This window comes from Arachis stenosperma, chromosome 7 (assembly GCF_014773155.1).
Source record: "Arachis stenosperma cultivar V10309 chromosome 7, arast.V10309.gnm1.PFL2, whole genome shotgun sequence".
Classification (NCBI taxonomy): Eukaryota; Viridiplantae; Streptophyta; class Magnoliopsida; order Fabales; family Fabaceae; genus Arachis; species Arachis stenosperma.
The window spans coordinates 15,998,161-16,020,179 of NC_080383.1; the positions used below are offsets into that span (position 1 = coordinate 15,998,161).

At 37.9% G+C, this 22,019-nt stretch overlaps 2 protein-coding genes across 2 annotated transcripts; one reads left to right on the plus strand and one right to left on the minus strand.

Moving 5' to 3' along the window:
* The first annotated feature begins 6,897 nt into the window (after positions 1–6,897).
* On the plus strand, positions 6,898–8,460 carry LOC130939474 (E3 ubiquitin-protein ligase RDUF2-like). The gene is made up of 2 exons (XM_057867577.1): positions 6,898–8,067; positions 8,426–8,460. The coding sequence occupies exons 1-2, from the start codon at positions 7,032–7,034 to the stop codon at positions 8,458–8,460; spliced, it is 1,071 nt and encodes a 356-aa protein (XP_057723560.1). The 5' UTR covers positions 6,898–7,031.
* Positions 8,461–13,243: 4,783 nt separating this feature from the next.
* LOC130939475 (uncharacterized) lies at positions 13,244–14,248 on the minus strand. Its single transcript, XM_057867579.1, has 2 exons — positions 14,019–14,248; positions 13,244–13,859 (listed from the first exon to the last, which is right to left on the minus strand). The coding sequence occupies exons 1-2, from the start codon at positions 14,246–14,248 to the stop codon at positions 13,244–13,246; spliced, it is 846 nt and encodes a 281-aa protein (XP_057723562.1).
* Positions 14,249–22,019: the final 7,771 nt, after the last annotated feature.

A 22,019-nucleotide genomic window follows, 5' to 3' on the forward strand; every position in this document is an offset into this window, starting at 1 on the left:
AGTAGCTGTGTTCAAGAATCAACAAACTTAACTAGGAGAATCAATAACACTATCTGAAATTCTAAGTTCCTATAGAAGCCAATCATTCTAAACTTCAAAGGAAAAAGTGAGATGCCAAAACTGTTCAGAAGCAAAAAGCTACAAGTCATGCTCATCTAATTAGAATTAATATTAATTGATATTTTGGGATTTATAGTATATTCTCTTCTTTTTATCCTAATTGATCTTCAGTTTCTTGGGGACAAGCAACAATTTAAGTTTGGTGTTGTGATGAGCGGATAATTTCTACGTTTTTCGGCATTGTTTTTAGGTAGTTTTTAGTATGATCTAGTTACTTTTAGGGATGTTTTCATTAGTTTTTATGCTAAATTCACATTTTTAGACTTTACTATGAGTTTGTGTATTTTTCTGTGATTTCAGGTACTTTCTGGCTGAAATTGAAAGACCTAAGCAAAACTCTGATAAAAGGCTGACAAAGGACTACTGATGCTGTTGGAATCTGACCTCCCTGCACTCGAAATAGATTTTCTGGAGCCACAGAACTCCAAATGGTGCGCTCTTAACGGCATTGGAAAGTAGACATCCAGAGCTTTCCAGCAAAATATAATAGTTCATACTTTATTCGTAATTAGATGACGTAAATTGGCGCTCAATGCCAGTTCCATGCTGCATTCTGGAGTCAAACGCCAGAAACACGTCACGAACCAGAGTTGAATGCCCAAAACACGTTACAACTTGGCATTCAACTCCAAGAGAAGCCTCAGCTCGTGGATAGATCAAGCTCAGCCCAAGCACACACCAAGTGGGCCCCGGAAGTGGATTTATGCATCAATTACTTACTTCTGTAAACCCTAGTAGCTAGTTTAGTATAAATAGAACTTTTTACTATTGTATTTACATCTTTGGTCTCAGTTTTATTTTATTATCCATCTTAGGAGACTATTGATCACGTTTGGGGGGGGGGTGGCCATTCGGCCATGCCTGGACCTTCATCACTTATGTATTTTCAACGGTGGAGTTTCTACACACCATAGATTAAGGGTGTGGAGCTCTGCTGTACCTCGAGTTTCAATGCAAGTACTACTATTTTCTATTCAATTCGACTTATTCCTATTCTAAGATATTCGTTGCACTTCAACTTGATGAATGTGATGATCCGTGACACTCATCATCATTCTCACCTATGAACGCGTGACTGACAACCACTTCCGTTCTACCTTAGACCGGGCGCATATCTCTTAGATTCCTTAATCAGAATCTTCGTGGTATAAGCTAGAATTGATGGCGGCATTCATGGGAATCCAGAAAGTCTAACCTTGTTTGTGGTATTCCGAGTAGGATTCCGAGATTGAATGACTGTGACGAGCTTCAAACTCGCGATTGCTGGGCGTGATGACAAACACAAAAGAATCAAGGAATTCTATTCCAACATGATCGAGAACCGACAGATGATTAGCCGTGCTGTGACAGAGCATTTGGACTATTTTCACTGAGAGGATGGGATGTAGCCATTGACAACGGTGATGCCCTACATACAGCTTGCCATGGAAAGGAGTAAGAAGGATTGGATGAATGCAGTAGGAAAGCAAAAATTCAGAAGGAACACAACATCTCCATACACCTATCTGAAATTCCCACCATTGAATTATATGAGTAACTATCTTCTATTTATTTATTATTTATTATTATTATTTGAAAATCCAATAACCCTTTATTATCCACCTGACTGAGATTTACAAGATGACCATAGCTTGCTTCATACCAACAATCTCTGTGGGATCGACCCTTACTCACGTAAGGTTTATTACTTGGACGACCCAGTACACTTGCTGGTTAGTTGAGCGAAGTTGTGGAAAGAAAGTGCTGAGTTAATAGATGCACATACCAAAGTGCCATTGTTGATGATCACAATTTCGCCCACCAGTCACTATCACTCTACAGGACGTAGCGTACCACCTAGGCCTATGCGCACACGGAAACCCCGTTGGGGGGGTGCCTTCGTGACTTTGGTAGGTGGTACGGCACGGAGACGTGGGCCATGGTGGAGCAGCTGCTTGGTGCCAGGCCTCTGGTGGCGACACAGCAGGCTGCGCAGAGGAAGGAGTCCTTCATGCTGAAGCTGGTGTGGTTGTGTGATCGTGTCCACCAGATGCCCCCGACCCAAGACCCGAAGACCCTCCGACAGTATGCCCGATGGTATATTATGTTACTGATCGAAGGGTATCTGTTGACAGATAAGTCCAACAACCTGGTGCACGTACGTTGGCTACCACTTCTTCGGGACTTCGCGGAGTTTAAGGTGTTATCTTGGGGATCTGCTGTGCTGATCTAGACGTACCAGTCACTCTGTTTAGCAACACAGTGGGGTGTCACGGACATCGCCAGTTGCACTCCGCTTTTGATGAGCTGGATTTATTAGAGATTTCCTCAGTGGTGTCCACCAGATAGAGGTATCTACCAATATCCGCTAGCTGCAAGGTAACCAAAAATTATTTTTGTATTTGCGTTAAATGGTGTAGTCAATTCATATGGTTTGTTACTTATGTAATCGTATATATCTCCGTTACTGTCAGGTTGGTTGGATTGCAGCAGCAGAGTAGGGATCAGCATCAGGCCAGGGTCCTGATGTGGAGGGTTTCGATCGACCGATTACGGTTCGATGAGGTTAGTCATGAAATAAAATACTTAATGTTTCATATTACGGTATATTTTTGACAGTTAGATAGATAGTGTATAGTTACTGATGTCGGACATATTTTTTATACAGTTTGCATGGAACGACCAGCCCAGTCAACCATCGACGGGGAGACTCCTCTCAACGCATCCATGTACCACTCATACCCGGCCTTGCTTGGACTATAAGCAGCGTTAATGAGGTATCTCTTGCCCTCAGCTGACTTGAACCGAGTTATGAAATTCGCAGCCATGTGTCTGATGCAGTAAGCATGGAAGGCTCTTGGGGAATGCCAATCACTATCATCGGAGCTAAGCGCGGCCTTGATGGCTTGAGATCTGTCCTAGATAACAGCAAGCCGTCTTGTGGGGTGACATGGCGTCTCAGATTAGTTAGGAAGAATGACCATGACTCGGTGCTCTTGGACTCCACAATGGCAAAAGCAATAGGCAGGATGTTGCTATTCCCATCTTGCGCCACCGCAATAAGCAACACACCACCGTACCTGCCATATAGATGAATACCATCTACAGAGACAAAAGTCTTGCAATGCTTGAAGGTCTCGACACATGACGGAAAAGCCCAAAATACCTTGTCGAACATACTGCAGTCACGTACCAGGAGGTGTCCATCATAGAACGGTTTGACGTGTAGGTCACAAATGGTACCAGAAAAATAGCTCTGCAGTGCCTAAAGTAACTTCGGAACCTTATTGTATGACTCTTTCCAATCCTCGTATATCTGTGCAATTGCCTTCTACTTGGCCATCCACACCTTTCTGTAGGATGGTTTGAAGTGATAGCTTGCTTGGATAGCACCTTGCAAAACTGGAATGCTTACAGAGGGGTTGGACTGAATCAACGACAAGATGACCCTGTAAATCAGACTGCTGTCTAACTGACGATGGTCTTGAGACATGGTGGGTGCAAGACAACTGTGCACTCCATCCACTCTCCGAACCTCCCTAAACACAACAAGACATTATTGCTTTAGCCATGTCGTACGCCTACTTAATATATCGTACAGAAGTACTGAAAAGCACAAGTAAATTTAAGCTTACCAGTATCTGAGGTTTTGCCGAAGGGCCACACGGAGGCTCCATTGACACTCATTCTCAACTTGACGGCACTGCACATGGTACTTTAACCGGTTTGATTCGATCACCCGGTACTCCGCACTCCTCCGAATACTGTAGTTCTTCACACCCTGAAGCACTGCCTCTTGGCTTCTAAACTTGTGGCCGACCCAAAACTTTACACCGATGTCTAAGTTGTAATCCTCTTCACCTATGTCAAGAAACGGAGTCCTCTTATGCATGGCGTCCAGATCCAGAATGTGATAGTGAGATGGAATTGCCGAAAGCGCCGGTATTGGGAGAGGTGGAGGCAGGACATGGCGTGCAAAAGTCTGAACAGGTGTCTCCGGAACACACTCATCCTCGTCACCACTATCGAACAAGTCGCTATCCCCACTATCCGCCACGTAATCCTCGTCTAACTCCTCCTCGCCCTCCTCTGCCTCATCCACTGTAATGGCGACATGAATGAGCGGTGGTGCGAGGGGTCGGTCGTCCTGCACATAGGTCGAGTGTACGGAACTCCTACCTCCACTGTGTCCCACCCCTGCCGAAAGCTCCATTACCTGTTCCACCATGATCCTCCCATGAATGTCGAACATCAGTCGCACATGCTCGTCCCCTAGAAGTCAGAATAGTGGAAACCGGAAGACTCTGTTACCAATGGGTGCCAACAACCTATAGGCCACCCTTTTGATTTTTCTCGCTTGTGTACCACCGAGCTTGCTCAATATCAAACTCCTCAAATCGGACAACGTCTCCACATGCTGAGTGCGAAACAATATCGGATCCTCACACTCAAATGTCACCCCGTTGTCACCATTTCTCATACAACAATTGGGATAAACAAGCACAACTATGTATGGATTGTTACTTGTTTTAATGTCTTGTATTTGTGAGAAATATGAGATACAAAAAGATAGAAAAAGTTTGTGAAAAATACCAAGGGTTACACATCTTTTTATAGCTGTTGAGATTGTCCTATATATATCTCGTTTATAGTGTAAACGAGATAGACGTGGTTCGGCTGATGTGTCTTATCTCGTTTACAGTGTAAACGAGATACATGCAATGTCATCTCGTTTACACTGTAAAGGAGATAAGACTATAAAATGCAAAATGGTAAATAAAAAATCCATGGTATTTGTGTTAATATGTATATATTTTTATTCATTTTTGGACTTTAGTGAATTGTGTAAATTTCAGTTTTTCACTTTTTCATATATTTTTTCAAAAAGAATGAAGTTCACTTTTTTATATCATTTCATAATCATAATATTAAGAGAAAAGGACATATAGGTCCCTGACTTTTAAAATTTTTGACAAATATATCCCTGACAAAATTTAAATACAAAAAGTCCATGATTTTAACAAACGGAGGACAATTTAATCCTTCCATCTATTTGCCTCTCATACACCAAACGGAACTGACTGATGTAATTGAAACGGTGTCCAGGTGTCTGTTACAGTACTACGCTGGAAAGAGAATAAAGTTCGAAGGACAAATAGGTCATTGAGAATTTAGTTCATTATGCTTCTATATGTATCATATATTACTATCTAATTGAAATATACTTATATTATGTATCATATATTAATATCTAATTTAATAATCAAATGTGTCACATGACACTCTTATTAAAATTGAGAGAATTTTTTTTTCAAAATTAATAAACTCCCTTCTTAAATTTTCTCATCTATTTCTCTCAATTTTTCTATTTTTCTCTACTATTTTTACGCTATGTATAATTTATATTTTATATTAATAATTTGACAAATCAAAATATGTCATTCGATATTTTTTTACAATTAAAATATTTTAAATGTAAAAATATACACGTTAAATTATTTTAAATTTTAGATAACGAATGTTAAAATTAATTATTAATAAAAAATTAGACTTTTTCATATAAAAATAATAACTAAAAATCTTATTATTTAATTTTTTATCTACAGATATCTTGGTCTTGTTAGCCAGAGGTTTTTGTCAACTTACGACTTTTATTAAACCCTAAACCCTAAACCCTAAACCCTAAACCCTAAACCATAATGAACTAAATTCTCAACGATCTATTTGTCCTTCGAATTTTATTCCCCTTCCAGCGTGGCACCGTAATAGACACCTAGACACTGTTTTAACCACATCAGTCAGTTTCGCTTGGTGTATGAGAGACAAATAGACGGAATGATTAAATTGTCCTCTGTTTGTTAAAATCAAAAACTTTTTTGTGTTTAAATTTTATCAAAAATATATTTGTCAAAAATTTAAAAAGTCAAAAAACTATTTATCCTTTTCACTAGTATCCAAAAACAAAACAAACATTAATTTGACTCAAATATCCTCACCCACTCTCTCTCCCAAACTCAAACCGGCCTTTATCTTATACCTGAGAAAAGAGAGTTAAAAGTGATCCATCTTTTGTTCTGCTTTTCTGGAATTGGAGTAGTGTCATGTTTATTATGAATTGGAATTGATGGTTGTTGATTTTATTAAATTGCAGTTATTTTTATGTTTTTATAACATAACTTTGAAACAAAAAATATTGAAGAAAATAATGTTTACTCTGTAATTAGAAAAGATCCAAGCATAATAAATGAGAATTAGATTAAAAAGAAAGGAGAAAATAAATCTGTTAAACAGAAATAGACAAAAATCCAAAAGAAAAGATATAAAAATGCCTTCCATTAATCCATTCTCGCTTCACCAGTTGCAACCTGGTTGTCCTATTTTGAGTCAAACCCAAAAACAGAGCTCTGCTGCCACCACCCACTTACAACCCACGCGCCGGCTTCACTCAGTCGCAACTAGTAACAGGAAAAAGCAACCACCCACAACCAACGAGATCATGCCACGTGTCGCATAACCCACAACGTCGTTGCACGATGCTGTTTCGCTGTTCCCTTCTTCCCCCCTCGCAAACCAAACAACACGAAAACTGTCATCCCATTCTTTCTCTCTTCCCCAGGATGTCCAACAACGAACCCCAACTTTCTCTCTCTAATTCCGTCTCTCTCTCCTCCATCGAAAAAACAAAAAAACAAAGAAGCCGAACACATTGATGAATTATTAAGTCTCTGAATTCTCATATCAACAACCTTTTCTTCTTTTCAGAGATTCGCCTTTCAATTCCGATAATAAGAAAAAAGAAAAAGAGCATCGGATCTGACTTGATCAACTCTGGGTTTTAATTTGTAAACAGTTATCGGTATTAGAGAATAATACTAACACTAATACTAATACTAATACGTATACGTATACGTATTTTCATACGATAGCCGTAGATGTCTTCGCATTGGTGTTACAGGTGCAATAAATTTGTGAGGGTATGGAGGCAGGACATTGTGATTTGTCCAGATTGCGATAGCGGTTTCGTCGAAGAGGTAGATCCTAACACACGCACCGTTTACGCCGATGGCAACCGCGGTCGACGGTTGCCGGCGGCAGCGATGTACATGATAGGCCACCATCAACGTCACCAGCGTCATAATTCCGTTGAAAATATCGCCGTCGCCACCACCACAAACGATAATAGCAATAATAATGACAACAACAATGTTAGCTTGTCGCGGCAAAATCAACGGCGACACTGCCGGAACACCAATGGCGGTGGCGGAGGAACAGGCGGTGACAGGTCGCCGATCAATCCGGTCATCATGCTCCGCGGCGGCGAGCAATCCGAGGGAACCAGCAGACGCAGGGGGTTCGAGCTTTTCTATGACGACGGCGCCGGTGCCGGTCTCCGCCCCTTGCCACCGAGCATGTCGGAGTTTCTCCTTGGAACAGGCTTCGATAGGGTTTTGGAGCAGTTCTCACATTTCGAAAGGCACGAGCGACACCTTCACCACCACAACCAGCAGCCTCCTCCGGCGTCAAAATCCGCCGTAGAAGGCTTGCCGGAGGTGGAGATCACCGAGAACAACCTCGCCACAGAGCCACATTGCGCAGTTTGCAAGGAAGCCTTCGAGATCGGAACAAAAGCTAAAGAAATGCCGTGCAAGCACATATACCACTCGGACTGCATCTTGCCGTGGCTCGCCCTTCGAAACTCCTGCCCGGTTTGCCGCCACGAGTTGCCCACAGAACAAAACAATAACGCTCACGTGCAGAACGCGGCCACCAACAACAGCGCACGTGCCGATCAAGAAGATAACAATAACAATGATAACGGCAATAATAACAATGTGGGGCTAACAATATGGCGGTTACCGGGTGGCGGTTTTGCGGTTGGGAGGTTAACCGGTGCAGGAAGAGGAGGATCAGAGAGGGAAAATCTTCTTCCTGCTGTGTACACAGAAATGGATGGAGGAGGGTTTGATAGTAATAACAACAATAATAATAATGGTGGCGGTGGTGGTGGTGGTGGTGAGAGGAGGAGGGTTTCTTGGGCGGTTTCAACTACTTCAAGAGAGAGAGAAAGTGGTGGTGGGTTGAGGAGAATGATGAATAGTTTCTTTGGTTGCTTCAGACGTGGGAATCATGGTGCTCTTCATCATCATCATTCTTTTCCTTCTTCTTCTTCTCGGAATGGTGATTATCCTAGGCAGTATTCATCATCATCACCTTCAAATAGAAATAGAACTATGACAAATAATGGCACGGCACCTTCCGCTGTCAATTTCGATTTGGATCACTCCCCATTGCGTCAACGCAGGACTTGGTCTATGGATGTAAATAGTGGTGGTTCTAGAGCTTGGTGACGTTGATCCATGATGATGATCAAGATCAAGATTTTGAAGGATATGCATGAATCAACTTTGCTTATTGTGGGAAGACGAAGATTTTAAGGTCAGAGAAAGAAACAGAAATGATATTTGCATTGTATAACTCTCTTGTACACTCTTTTCTAAATGATATAAATGATCGACCCTTTTTTATTTGACTTTTTATTGATCACTTTTAATTATAAAATTAAAAAATGTACAAGAGAGATATACACAAAGATAATACATATAATATATTGTCACTCATTTTTTGTTTACATTGTTTGGGATGACAAGGACCAAAAATACATATTAGTTTTGTAGATTTTTTTCTATAATATAGAAACAGAGTTCTTTTTATTAATCACTTTTAAATATAAAATATGCAAAAGAAATATATAAAAAAAACAATGCATATAGCATTTCTCTGTATTTGAATTTGAGTAGAGGATGCGATGCAATGACAAGTGCTTTGTGAATTAATTGTGAGAGCTGTGTTGTGGTGTTGGATAGATTGGTGAATTATTGAGTGCTGCTATACAATTGAAGAAGCAGCTAATATTACGAGAGGAAGGGATGCAAGGACCAGAGCATAAGTTCTTTTTCATGCTAGCTAGTTTGATGATGATCATGATGGACTCAAACAGCTTCTACATATTGATAATATATCTTTCTTTTTCTTTTCTTTTTTTTTCATGTGTAAAGTTTGTTGATTAGCTTCATCAGTCTTATTGTCTTTCAAGTTAGTGACGTTTATTGTCATTGTATTTCTGAAGGAAAACCCTATAAGTTAAAATGATCAATTTCATAGTTAGCTAGCTAGCAGCTTACTGCCATAAATTGATTTTATGATGGTTTAATATTTGGTGTTGATCACCACATTCTATATGGATATCATTTTCATTTTTTGTCTCCTTATATTAAAAAAATATATAAATAAACAATGAAAATACTAAACAGGTGAGAAGTGAGTTTGCTTTTTCGGTTTTTCCAGCCAAATGCAAAGGAGTTCTCGACTTCTCGTAGCGCCAGGGTAGAAGATTCGCATCTCTGTTCGATCTTGTGAGATACGTTCGTGTCATTCCTCTCGGGCACACGTGTCTTCTTTATTTTGTTTTTGGAGTCCTATTTTATGTTTAACATATCCATCATGCCATTTAGTTTTTGGGGTCACAAATCTTTTTGTAAGAACCCAAAAGGATTTACTAGCCCATGAAACTAACCTTTCTAATCTAAGACAATAAGATTTAGGACTGATCCATTTAAAAAGAACAAGTGAGAACCCATTGACTTCAGTACCAAAAAAAAAAATCAATTGACTTTCTTCTATGCGTTCTTGCCATTGGTTTTACCGCTTTATTTTGTACGTGGTTGTCAATGTTTGAAGTCCTGTTTGATTTACCAGCTTGATTAAGGATAATGTTTTGGGCTTTTGGCTAATGAAGTATCCTAATATAAATGGGTGACTGGCCATATTTATATGGGCTTGTAGTATTTTATTGTTTTTTAATAATAATAGTTATGATGCCAATAGAGGCTCAGAACTATTGGATAATAAAGGCTAAGAATAAATAATTTGTAGGGTAATATTCATTTTTGCATAAATGGGTTTAAGTGGTCAATTTATTCATCCATTTAAATAAGTGTTGGGAGTTCGAATCGCGATTTGTGCATGTAGTCAAATTATGTTTTGTGTATGTAGCAATTCATTGACCAATAATAAATCCTTAAAGGGAACTCAAATTTACAATGAATTATAAATAAGAAAAACGAAATAAAGGAATACAGTAACACAAGTTTATAGTAATAGTATTAGGGTTAGAGTTAAAAGATGAATATGTGAGGTTGAATGTGCTTTATGATATGACTTTGTAGCATACATAGAATTTTGTTGATGCTATATTTTGTGGGAATTTTTTATTTAAATATTTTATTCATTGAAATGTGCAACATATAAAATATTTACGTTTTTATATCGTAATTACACATTTTGATTACATTGGATAGAAAACAAATAAACATAAAAATTGAGTATTATACCTTCCAGATGTGTAATAACTTAAAAAATATATATCACGGATATACTCGTGATATTTTTTTTTTTTGGTGGCTGGATATACTCGTGATATGTTACATTTGCGTATGTTATTATCTGATTTGATTTTATTTTTTATTTCATCTAATATTATTTAAATATTTTAAAATTATATTTATTTAAATTTTAAATTAAAATTTTTTAATTTTAAAATTTTAAATTATTTGAATAAATTGAATAAAAAACAAAAATAAAATTCAAATAATATAATACGATCTAAAATATTATATATTAATGTATTAAGTTTTGAGTTAGTTTTGCACATATTTTAAATATATTTACAATTTTAAATTATTAAAACTTTAACTTAAAAAATTTGTAATTTTAAATTATTTGAATAAAATTAGATAAAATAAAAAATAAAATCAAATAGATCATAATATATCTTGAGTAGATTAGAATAATTTTTTTTTTGACTTTATCCTAAGTGCACGTAGTATATATATATATATATATATATATATAAGGTGTTATACATATTAAATGTATAATATCAATTTGTGTGCTTATTTATTTTCTACTCTGCGTAGCCAAAATATGTAATACCAATATAAAAATATAAATACATTCAATAATAATACGTATATTATTAATTTATTTATAAATAAAAAGAATCCAATTTTGTGGCTAGTTGGAAAAATGAGAAGATACCTTCATATACGTGGATTAGAATATTGTGACCGAGTAAGGAATTAAGATGACCAACAAAAAAATAATGGTTTAATTATTTGATTGATTTTTATAATTTTATTAAATTTATAATTAAATTTTTATAATTTTTTTAATTAAATTTTTATAATACTTTTAATTTTATAATTAGGTTATTTTTATGTCAAAAATATTAAAATTAATAGAATATATTTTATAAAAAATATGTGGTTAAAGATCTAATTAGATTTTTAATTATGGATACTTTTAATTTATTAAAAAGTATTCCATTAATTTTAATATATTTTATACTTGTAAGAATTTAATGACAAAAATAAAAATAGTGTAACCACTCAATTAAAAAATAAAGTATAAAAATTTAATTATAAATTTTATAAAACTATAAAAACTAATAAAATAATTAAACTAATAATAAACAAATATTTACACTATTTGTCACACGGCCCAAAGAATATTGAATTAAGTCATTTGTGAAACAACTTAGAGTTTAAGAGCATTGTATTGAAATAGTTGTTTTTTTGGTATAGAGTTAGAACACGAGGGAATGTTCTTGATATTTTTTTATTTTTTGAACAAAGAATAAAGAAAGCTCAACATACTAAAGTCAAGTGACTCAAAAAAATATTATACATACAATAAAGTAAAAAGAATATATATACGATTAATTTATTATCATCTTTGATATTGTCATTAACAACTAAATAGATTATTACCACATTATTCTTTATAGTTCAAAAAGTTCTCATTTTAATGTCTTCGATATTACCTTCTTTATTATTATTATTATTATTTTTTAAAGAAAAGAGCTCAACACAACTAGGTGGAGCAATAAACAGAAAAAAAAAGAACTAAACAAAATCAAACCAAGGTTATCTCCGGCCTTGCTATCAATAACCATTAGAATAAACTCTATTCCACACGTGGTAGCTCGTACGAGACTTATTAGTAACTTCCACAACTCCTCCTGTTTCTTGACTCCTGAAGAGTCTGTTGTTCCTTTCCATCCATATGTGTCAGATGATAGCAAAAAATGCAGCCATCTATTACGCTCCTCCTTCTTTACAAACACCTTTGTCCAACTTTTAAAGTGTTGCTTAATTGTTTCTGGAATGATCCACAATCTACCATAGTCACACAACCAAGCACACCACACCTGCCAAGTAAACTGATACCAAAGAAACAAGTGATGAACGTCCTCAACATCCTCTTTACATAAGACACAGACACTATCATGCTGATCAATCACGCCTAACCTACGTAATCTCTCCTTCGTATTGACTCTTCCTACCAACATGAACCAGGTAAATAACTTAATCCATGGAGGTACTAAACCTCTCTAAATGGAACTAGTGAAACTATATCTGGTAATGTTCTCTCGGAGTGTTTCCACCTGCAAAACCTGCACAAAGGAGTTAGTAGAATAAACGCCTGATTTATCAAATTTCCACACAAGCCTGTCCTCTCTTTCAGTTGTTAACTTGACTGACCGTAGAACTTCATGAAGTTGGTTAACTAGTTCCAACTCCCATTGGAATAGTTCTTTTCTCCACTGAAAGTTCTATATCCATTCTAACTCATCCTAGAAACCACAATTCCCTATAACGGATCCGTACTTATTGAAAATCGAGAATAGCCTTGGGAAAGTGTCCTTCAACACACCAGATGGCAACCAGTTGTCCTCCCAAAATCGAACTCATCTACCATTACCTACCTCCAAGAACAAACCCCTGGTCATCTTCTCCCTCACCCCTTGCTCCTTAATCTATAACTGGCAGATATCCTTCCATGGTCCCCCTCTAGCAGGAACGGGCTGATGACACAGCAATACATCAGGATTAAAATTATTACAAGAGCAGACAATCTTCTTTCATAACGGACAATCTTCCTTAGAAAACCGCCACCACCATTTGAATAACAGTGTTGTATTCCTAAGTACCGCATCCCCTACACCCAAACCTCCTAACTTTTTTGGAGCTTGAACTATTTCCCGTATCACTAATGGGATCCCCTGCTTGCCATCTATATTACCCTAAAGAAATCTCCTCTGCAGTGAGATTAACTTCTCTACTACTGCTTTCGGCATTTTGTATAAGCTAAGGTAATAAACTGGCAGACTATTAAGTACTGATTTAATAAGAACCAGCTTACTAGCTTTGTTTAAGGTTTTCACTTTCCACAAACTGAGTTTCTCTTCTACCTTCTCTACTATCGGTCTCCATGTCTTGACAAGTCTCGAATTCGCGCCAAGTGGAATACCAAGATATTTAATTGGCAGTGATGCTTCCTTACACCCCAACAACTTGCACATTCTTTGCGTCCACTCCCTCTCACAATTTACTGGGATCAAGCTTGACTTATCAAAATTAATACTCAACCCTGACATCACCTCGAAACACCGCAGAAGCCTCATGTAATTCCTGATTGTAATCTCATCTTGTGGACAGAATACGACAGTGTCATCTGTAAACTGTAAGTGGAACAATTCAATATTGTCTCTTCCAACCAACAACGGAGAGATCCTATTCTTCTTCACCGCCTCAATTACTATCCTATGGAGGACATCAACAACAAGGACAAAGAGAAAAAAGGATAGAAGATCCCCTTGCCTCAAGCATCGTTCCATCTTAAAAGACTTAGATGGCAAGCTGTTTATCAGAATAGACATAGACGCCGAGCAGATACACTCCTTCATCCAACTTCTCCATCAAATACCAAAGCTCATCTTCTAAAGGACGATATCCACAAAACTCCACTTAACTCTGTCGTATGCTTTTTGAAAATCCAATTTAATTATCGCTGCTGACTTCTTTCTCATCTTCAGCCATTGCACAGTCTCAGAAGCAATCAAAGCTCCATCATGTATCTTTCTCCCCTTCACAAAAGCAGTCTGTGTCTCACCTACTAAATGTGGCATTACACTTCGCATTCTTCGTACCAATACCTTCGATATAACCTTGTACACACATCTTACCATACTGATGGGGAAAAAGTCTTTTATCTCCTTATCCCCAACGAACTTCGGGGCTAGAGTCATCCATGTAACATTAGAGTCTCTTGGTAGCTCCGCAGTTCGAAAAAAGTCCACCACGGTTGCAGTGAATTCCGACCCAATCGCTCCCAACACTTCTTGATGAAGTTCATGTTGTAACTATCATTGCCTGGTGCCTTGGACGACCCACAATCTCATACTGCTTCTTTTATTTCTTCAACCGACGGCATTATCTCCAATACAACTGTCTCATCTTCATGTATCTGATTAACCAGTCCATCACAAAACCCTACCAGACTGATGCTTCCTGATGATACAAGTTTTTATTGAAGTCCCTTATTGCAATCTTTATTCTATCCTGATTCCTCACTAATCGTCCGTTTATCACTAGCGCTTCAATGCGATTGTTCTTCCTCCTTGCAGAAGCTATATGGTAAAAGTACCTGGTATTCTTATTCATGTGCTTAGCATGCCGAGACCTAGACATTTGCTTCTAATGAACTTCCCTCCTAACATACCATTTCTTATAGCCACTCACCAGAGCTTTTCTTCTCGCCTCCGTTGTACCGTCATACACCCCATTACTTACCATATCATGTACTATTTTTATTTCTTCCTCAAATTGTTTGATCCGTAAGTCCATATTGCCAAAGTGTTGCTTATGCCCCCTACTCAAAGGTACAGTCAAAGCCTTTAACTTATCTGTGAAATAAGCATCCCCTAGACCTCTCCATTCCTTCTTCACCAATCATAGAAAGCCTTCTTGCATGAACCACGAATCTAAGCTTTGGGACGGCCTTGGCCCCCACCCATTCTACTATCTTCCACCACCATCGAACAATGATCAGATAGACCCCTGGGACCTCCTCTAAGTCGCGTCTCAGAAAACTCCTCAATCCACTCCAGATTCATCAGTACTCTATCAATACGGCTACATGACTGACCTCGGAACCATGTGAACTTACAATCATGCAGTTCCAGATCTACTAGCTCCATCTCATGGACCCAATTTTTAAACTCTTCTGCTGATTTTGTTAACATACTAACTCTTTTTCTTTCTTCCACATGTACAATCTCATTAAAGTCTCCCATATAGCAAAATGGTACTTGACATAATCCTAACAGAAAACCCAACTCTTCCCACACATGTAACTTCTCCTCCCCACCGTGTGCACCATACACCAAACAAAAAGCACAGTTAAAATTATTTTTCATTAAGACGCCTTCAATGCATAACCATCTCTCGCCTTTATAGCAATTGTTCAACTTAAACATCTGTTCATCCCACATGATTAACAAACCCCCAAAAGCCCCTTCCGAACCGACAAATTCCCATCCCACAGAATTATTCTCCCAAATTTACAAAACATCAAATTTTGTAATAACATCCTTCTTTGTCTTTATCAAACCCAACAGATTAATGTTATATTTTTTCTTGAAGTTTTTCACCATACTAAGTTTTCCGACACCCCCTAATCCCCTAACATTCCAGGAGCTGTACACCTTATTTCGATCCTTTAGGCGACTCCTCCTTGCTTTCGCTTTTTGTTTTGCCTGTCTTCTTTTCTCTGCAATCGCGTCATTTTGAGCTTGTAGAATTGCCTTGGGCGACTCCTCCTTGCTTCCACCGCCAATTCCCATGCAGCTCTATTTTCTATCATATCCTCTTTCCAACTATTTCCTTGTTTCTCTTGACCAGAATCACTGTTTTCATCCTTCTGTGAGCCTCCAGACTCCTCCAAATCTCTTACACTCCCTTCTGCCCCATCGCTGTTTTCTCAAATAGAGTGTTGTCCTCCCATGAGTCCGAGGCCTTTCCACCTTCACTCCTCAGCTCCGCTTCATCATTCATCCTAGTGCTCTTATTGTGATTAGTTACTCCTTCAACATTATAAGGTAGCTCACTTCCTTCCACTATGAGCCCATCTGAGTTATTCTCTGATGCTCCTCTTTCTCTCTGTACTATCTCCCCACGAACCACACCTTCAGTGGCATCCACGACATTACTCCGATCCTGTGATTTTTGGACCGCACCTCTAACCGTGCCTTTCTCCACCATGTCACCTATGCAGCCGCCAACTAATGGCATCAGAACCCTCTCTCCCTCTCCTACCCGTGCATGTGCACCGTCAACCTCCCTGCCACGCTATGCAGCAAGTTCGGCATCGTCCGCATTAAACACAGCTCCCACTGTTCCAGAGTGACTCATCGCATCCATCCAGGCTCCCTTTGGAAACCGTACCACCACATACTCTGCATTGTCCTCCATTGGTACGTCTCCTGCATGTCTCGGCACGCCACTTGATAAACCCCATATTTAGGGTTTATCTTGTATTGATTTTAGGGGATTTTAATACCTTTTACCCATATTTATTCAATGAAATAGCATGGTTTTGTATATTCTCCTTTAACTGTGCTTAAGAGTGAAAACATGCTTTTTAGGTCTTAAAATAAATAAATTTAATTCACCTTGATTCCATTAGATGCCTTGATATGTTTGTTAAGTGATTTAAGGTTTAGGAGGCAAAGATTGGATCAAGGGAATGAAGAAAGAAAGCATGAAAAGTTGGAGAACTCATGAAGAAATGAAAGAACCGGAAAGCTGTCAAGCCGACCTCTTCGCACTTAAACGACCATAACTTGAGTTACAGAGGTCCAAATGATGCGATTTCAGTTGGGTTGGAAAGCTAACATCCGGGGCTTCGAAATGATATAAGATTTGCTATGGTTGAACCGCTCATGGTGACGCGTACGCACATAGTACGCGCACGCGCTGTTGCTGCCACCTGGTTCACTTAAAGCAAAACGTGGCCAGCGAATTCTAAAGCCTTGTGGGCCCAATCAAACTCATTTCTGATGCTATTTAACCCAAGGAGTGAAGAGGGAAACACATGTTAGTTACCATTAGTTTAGTCTTAGCTTAGTTTAGTAGTTAGAGTTAGTTTCTAGAGAGAGAAGCTCTCACTTCTTTCTAGGATTAGGATTAGTTTTTAGATCTAGGTTTTAATCTTTGCTTTCTTCTACTTCTACCTTTCAATTCTTTGTTGTTACATTCATCTTCCTCTATTCTTTTGTTGTAATTTCCTTTATGTTGTTCTTATACTTTGTTGTAGATCTACTATTGTTCCTTCCATTTTCTTTCAATTCAATAAGAGGTAATTCATAATAATTGTTCTTCTTTGCTTTTCTATTGTTGATCTCTTGCCTTTGTAGTTAGATCTCTCTTTAATTCTTGCAATTTATGTTACTTACTTTTATTGCCTTTTATGTGTTTGTTGAAATGCCTCTTCTAGATATAGTATAGATTTGTTCCTCTTGGCCTAGGTAGAGTAATTAGTGACACTTGAGTTATCTAATTCCTTTGTTGATTGGTAATTGAAGAGATTGCTAATTGGTTTGGAGTGCACTAAAGCTAGTCTTTCCTTGGGAGTTGGCTAGGACTTGTGGCTCAAGTCAATTCATCCACTTGACTTTTCTTTATTTAGTAAGGGTTAACTAAGTGGTAGCAATGAACAATTCTCATCACAATTGAGAAGGATAACTAGGATAGGACTTCTAATTTTCATACCTTGCCAAGAGCCTTTTATAGTTGTTAGTTTATTTTTATTGCCATTTACTTTCATGCTTCTTATCCAAAACCCCAAAACACATTTCTAACCAATAACAAGACACTTTATTGTAATTCCTAGGGAGAACGACCCGAGGTTTGAATACTTCGGTTTATAAATTTTAGGGGTTTGTTTTAGTGACAAACAACTTTTTGTATGAAAGGATTATTGATTGGTTTAGAAACTATACTTGCAACGAGAATTCATTTGTGAATTCTAAACCGTCAAAAATTCAATCATCAAAATGGCGCCGTTGCTGGGGAGTTGCAATAGTGTTATGTTATTGGTTATTGTATATTTGTGAATATTGTGAATATGTTTGTCTTTTGCCTCTTTGTTAGCTTTTGGTAGTTGTAGGAATTTGTTCTCTTTATTTGTTACTAGTTTTTGTTTTTGCTTTATCTTGCTACCATGAATTCTCACTTTGGCTATGAGTGTAGTTACAATTATGTTGTAGGTGATGAGAACTATAATAAGAATGTGTATCAAGGATGGGATAACCAAAGGTGGGAGGAGCCATATGCATATGATCAATCCTCTTAGCAACAACCTCCACCAATGCACTATGAAGAAGAGCCATTCTATGATGCATATCAATCCAATGGCTATGGTGAATCACCTTGTGACTTTCAAGAACCACCACCATATGCCTATGAGTCATATCCTCAACATGACCCTCAACCACACTCACAAGCCTATTTTCAACAAACACCTCCATATGACCATGATCCTTACCCACCATACCAACCTCCTTTTGAACCATATGAGCCATACATGGAACCACGATTCCAAGATTACTACTCCGAAGAACCACCTCAATACACACCACCACCTTACCAAGAAGAACCACCTTCCTATAATAAACCCTTTCTCCAAGACAATGAACCCTCTTATCCACCCCAATCCTCAATGGATGAAATCCTTAGCCTTATACTTCAAGGGCAAGGAGAAATGCAAAGGGAGACACTAGAATTTATGGCTACCTTGGCCAAGGTAGTAAGCATTTTAGCCTCCCAATGCTTGAGCACTCAAAGCACTCCCATGGTCACATGTGGAGAATCGATTAAAGAGCATAGCATGAAGGAGAGATTGGAAACTCCGGTGGAAAATGAGGAATGCCACTTTGTATTAGAACAATTAGAGAAGCCTATGATTATTGAAGAAAAGGAAGAAGTGGTTGAAGACCTAGGAGATGCGGAACTTCCATGGGAAGCTAAAATCAAAGAAAATCCCTCCAAGAAGAGTAAATTTGATGTTGAGGAGGAATGTGCACAACCTTCGAGGCATATTCTATATGAAGACTTGGAGAGAATGAAGCAAGAATTGAGTTCCCTTGGTGATGAAGATCATGCATCCAATCTTCTTGGTGAAGAATCCTTTGAATTTGAAGAACCTTCTCCCAATGAATTTGAAAGTGATGTGGAGGTAGATTTCTCTTAACCTCCCATTTATGACTTGAGTGATGGAGAAGAGTTAGATGAATTTGATGAACAAAGGATTGAGAATGAAGAAGTTTATGAAGAGGTGGAGATTGACGAGGAAGCAAACAAGGGAGTAGAGCTTGCAAGCACATTGGAGATACCTCTCCCCAAGCCACCACCATCCATTCTCTCATTCAAGTGGGTAAATTCCTTATACTTAAGCTTTGTTATTCCTCTTGAATATGGTTTGCTTGAGACGGATGGTCAACTTAGAAAAATTAGTGGCTTTAAGAGTAAAAAGGAGATGGTTAGTAGTTGGAAGCATCATTCTAGGTTCACTATGGTCACATGTCCAAAGCTTGATAGCAAAGGTTGGTGTATAACTAGAGTACATGGGTCTAGAAGGATGTTTGGTCACTTTGTTGAGAATTCACCTTGCTCACCACCGACATGGATTAATGATAATCAACTTGGAGATGGGTGTGAAGACAAAATATGGGATCCGGGAACACATGAGGATCAACATTGGGAGTCCATGGTTTGTGAAGAACTCCATAAAAGCTTGGAGATCTTGAATGATGGAGCTTATTGGAAGTCCAAGCATTGGTGGAAGTTCCAAGATGAGTACAAGCACAAGCCACCTTGAGAGAAGCTCCCCATAAGTCCAACTTAAGGACTTAAAATAAAAGTGCTAGGTGGGAGACACCCCACCATGGTAATATCTTTTCATTTTCTCTTTTGTAAATATTTGGTAGAATTAGTCTAATTTCATGTTTTGTTTAGTTAGTTGAGTATATTTGGTAGTTTAGTATGTTAAATAAGGTTTTATGTTGTTTTGGTAGTTGCTTGGAGGATTAGAATGCTTGGATTGGTGCAAAAACATAGCAAAAATTTTTTGAAAAATAGAGCACCATCCACGCGTACGCGCACTGCGCACGTACGCGTGCATCAAGCGTTTTCGACCATCCACGCGAGCGCACCATGTGTGCGTACACGTGGATTGAGAAGTTCCACATTCCATACATTTTTCAAAGAGTTATGCCTACGCCGCGCCAACGTTGTGCCTTTGGCACAACCCCACTCACGCGCACGCGTATATGACGTGTATGTGTCACTCTCGAAATAAGCCATCTGCGCGCGCACGGCATGCGCGCGTACGCGCGGATTTCCTTCCTTCACCACATTTCTTTTCTTCTCCTCTTTCTATTTCTTTCCTTCTCCTTTCTTCTTCCCCCCTCCTACCCCTCATCCAACACTTCCAAACACCGTCGATAACCATTTATTTTAGTTAGTTATTAGTTAGTTAGTTAGTTAATTAGTTAGTTAGTTAGTTGATTAGTTAGTTTTAGTTTAGTTTTCATTTTATTTTCTCTCTTTTCATCATAAGTGTTGGATTATTGACTTTGTTTACTACACATTGCTGCCTCTTATTGCCTAAATGCTATTTTAGCATGAATGTTTTTAGATAATATTTGTTGGATTCTATGATTGAGGTTATATTTTGCTACTTGATTTTGAGTTTTTCATGCTTACCTTTTGAAAAATACCAAGTGATGAGAATTGTCTTCGAGCTTGTAATTCTTTTGAATTGCATGATTTGGCCACCATGAGATTTGAACCGTATTCTTTGATTAGGCAACTTCTTGATGGATGATGTTGTGCATATACCTTAATGCATTGTATTTCATGATCATATGCATCCATAGGCTTAGCTTGAATGCTTTCATGCTTTTTTAATACTTGTTTTACCTTACAAGTTTACTTAAAGCATCTCAAGCACACTAGGATAAATGATGTGCATGCTTCTTTTGTGACATAACTTTTAGGCTAATGTGTGTTCTAAACCGCACAATTTAGAATTCACACACTTATTTGTCATTCATGTCACACTAATTCACTCACTCATTCCTAGTGATTCTTACCTCATTCCAACAATATATGCTTTCTTGCTTTTATATCTTCTCATCTTATGGTGTTATATTTTTGTTTTTCATAAATAATACACCACAAGCAATAACGGAAGCAAGACTAAGAACACGCAGCAACTCGGAGAGTCACCGTACCCCCTTGCTCATCTTTGAGTGCACCGAGGACGGTGCAAACTTTTAAGTGTAGGGAGGTCGTCCGACCGGTCGGCGATTTTGGGTGACAAATTTCTAATCCCAACACTTTTGCATTTCATTCTAGGATTTTATGGTTTTTACTTGCATTTTCTTATTTTTGTATACATATACACAATAAGCTTAGTCAAAATAATGAAATTTTTCAAGAATTCTATCTATAGGGCACCAATTGATTTGAGTGAAAACTTTTCATAGAACTTGCTTGAATTATATATATTGTGGATCATGTTTTGAGCAAAGAACACAAGCTTGTGAGATTTGAGCCTAATGGTGTGGTTACATCTTATAACCACTTATTTTCCCTTCTTGTGTGCATTATTCTCTTTCTATGATTGTAATTCTTGCTTTGTTTGATTCTTTATGTCCATTATTTTGTGTATTCATGCATTTATATGATTGAGGCCATCATTTCATTTAGCTTACTTACCCAAAAAGCCTTACCCCTTATCATCCATTGTTAGCCAATTTGAGCCTACGCTTAACCCACTTGTTCTTATTTTAGCACATTACAAGCCTTAAAGCGAAAAACAATAAATGTCCTTAATTTGGATCTTTGATTAGCTTAGGCTAGTGTGTGTGAGTACCATTCAAGTGTGAAAACTCTTAGGACATTGGGGGAATAAAAGGGTAGTTTTGTATTTTTGTTGTAAATATTGGGAATTGG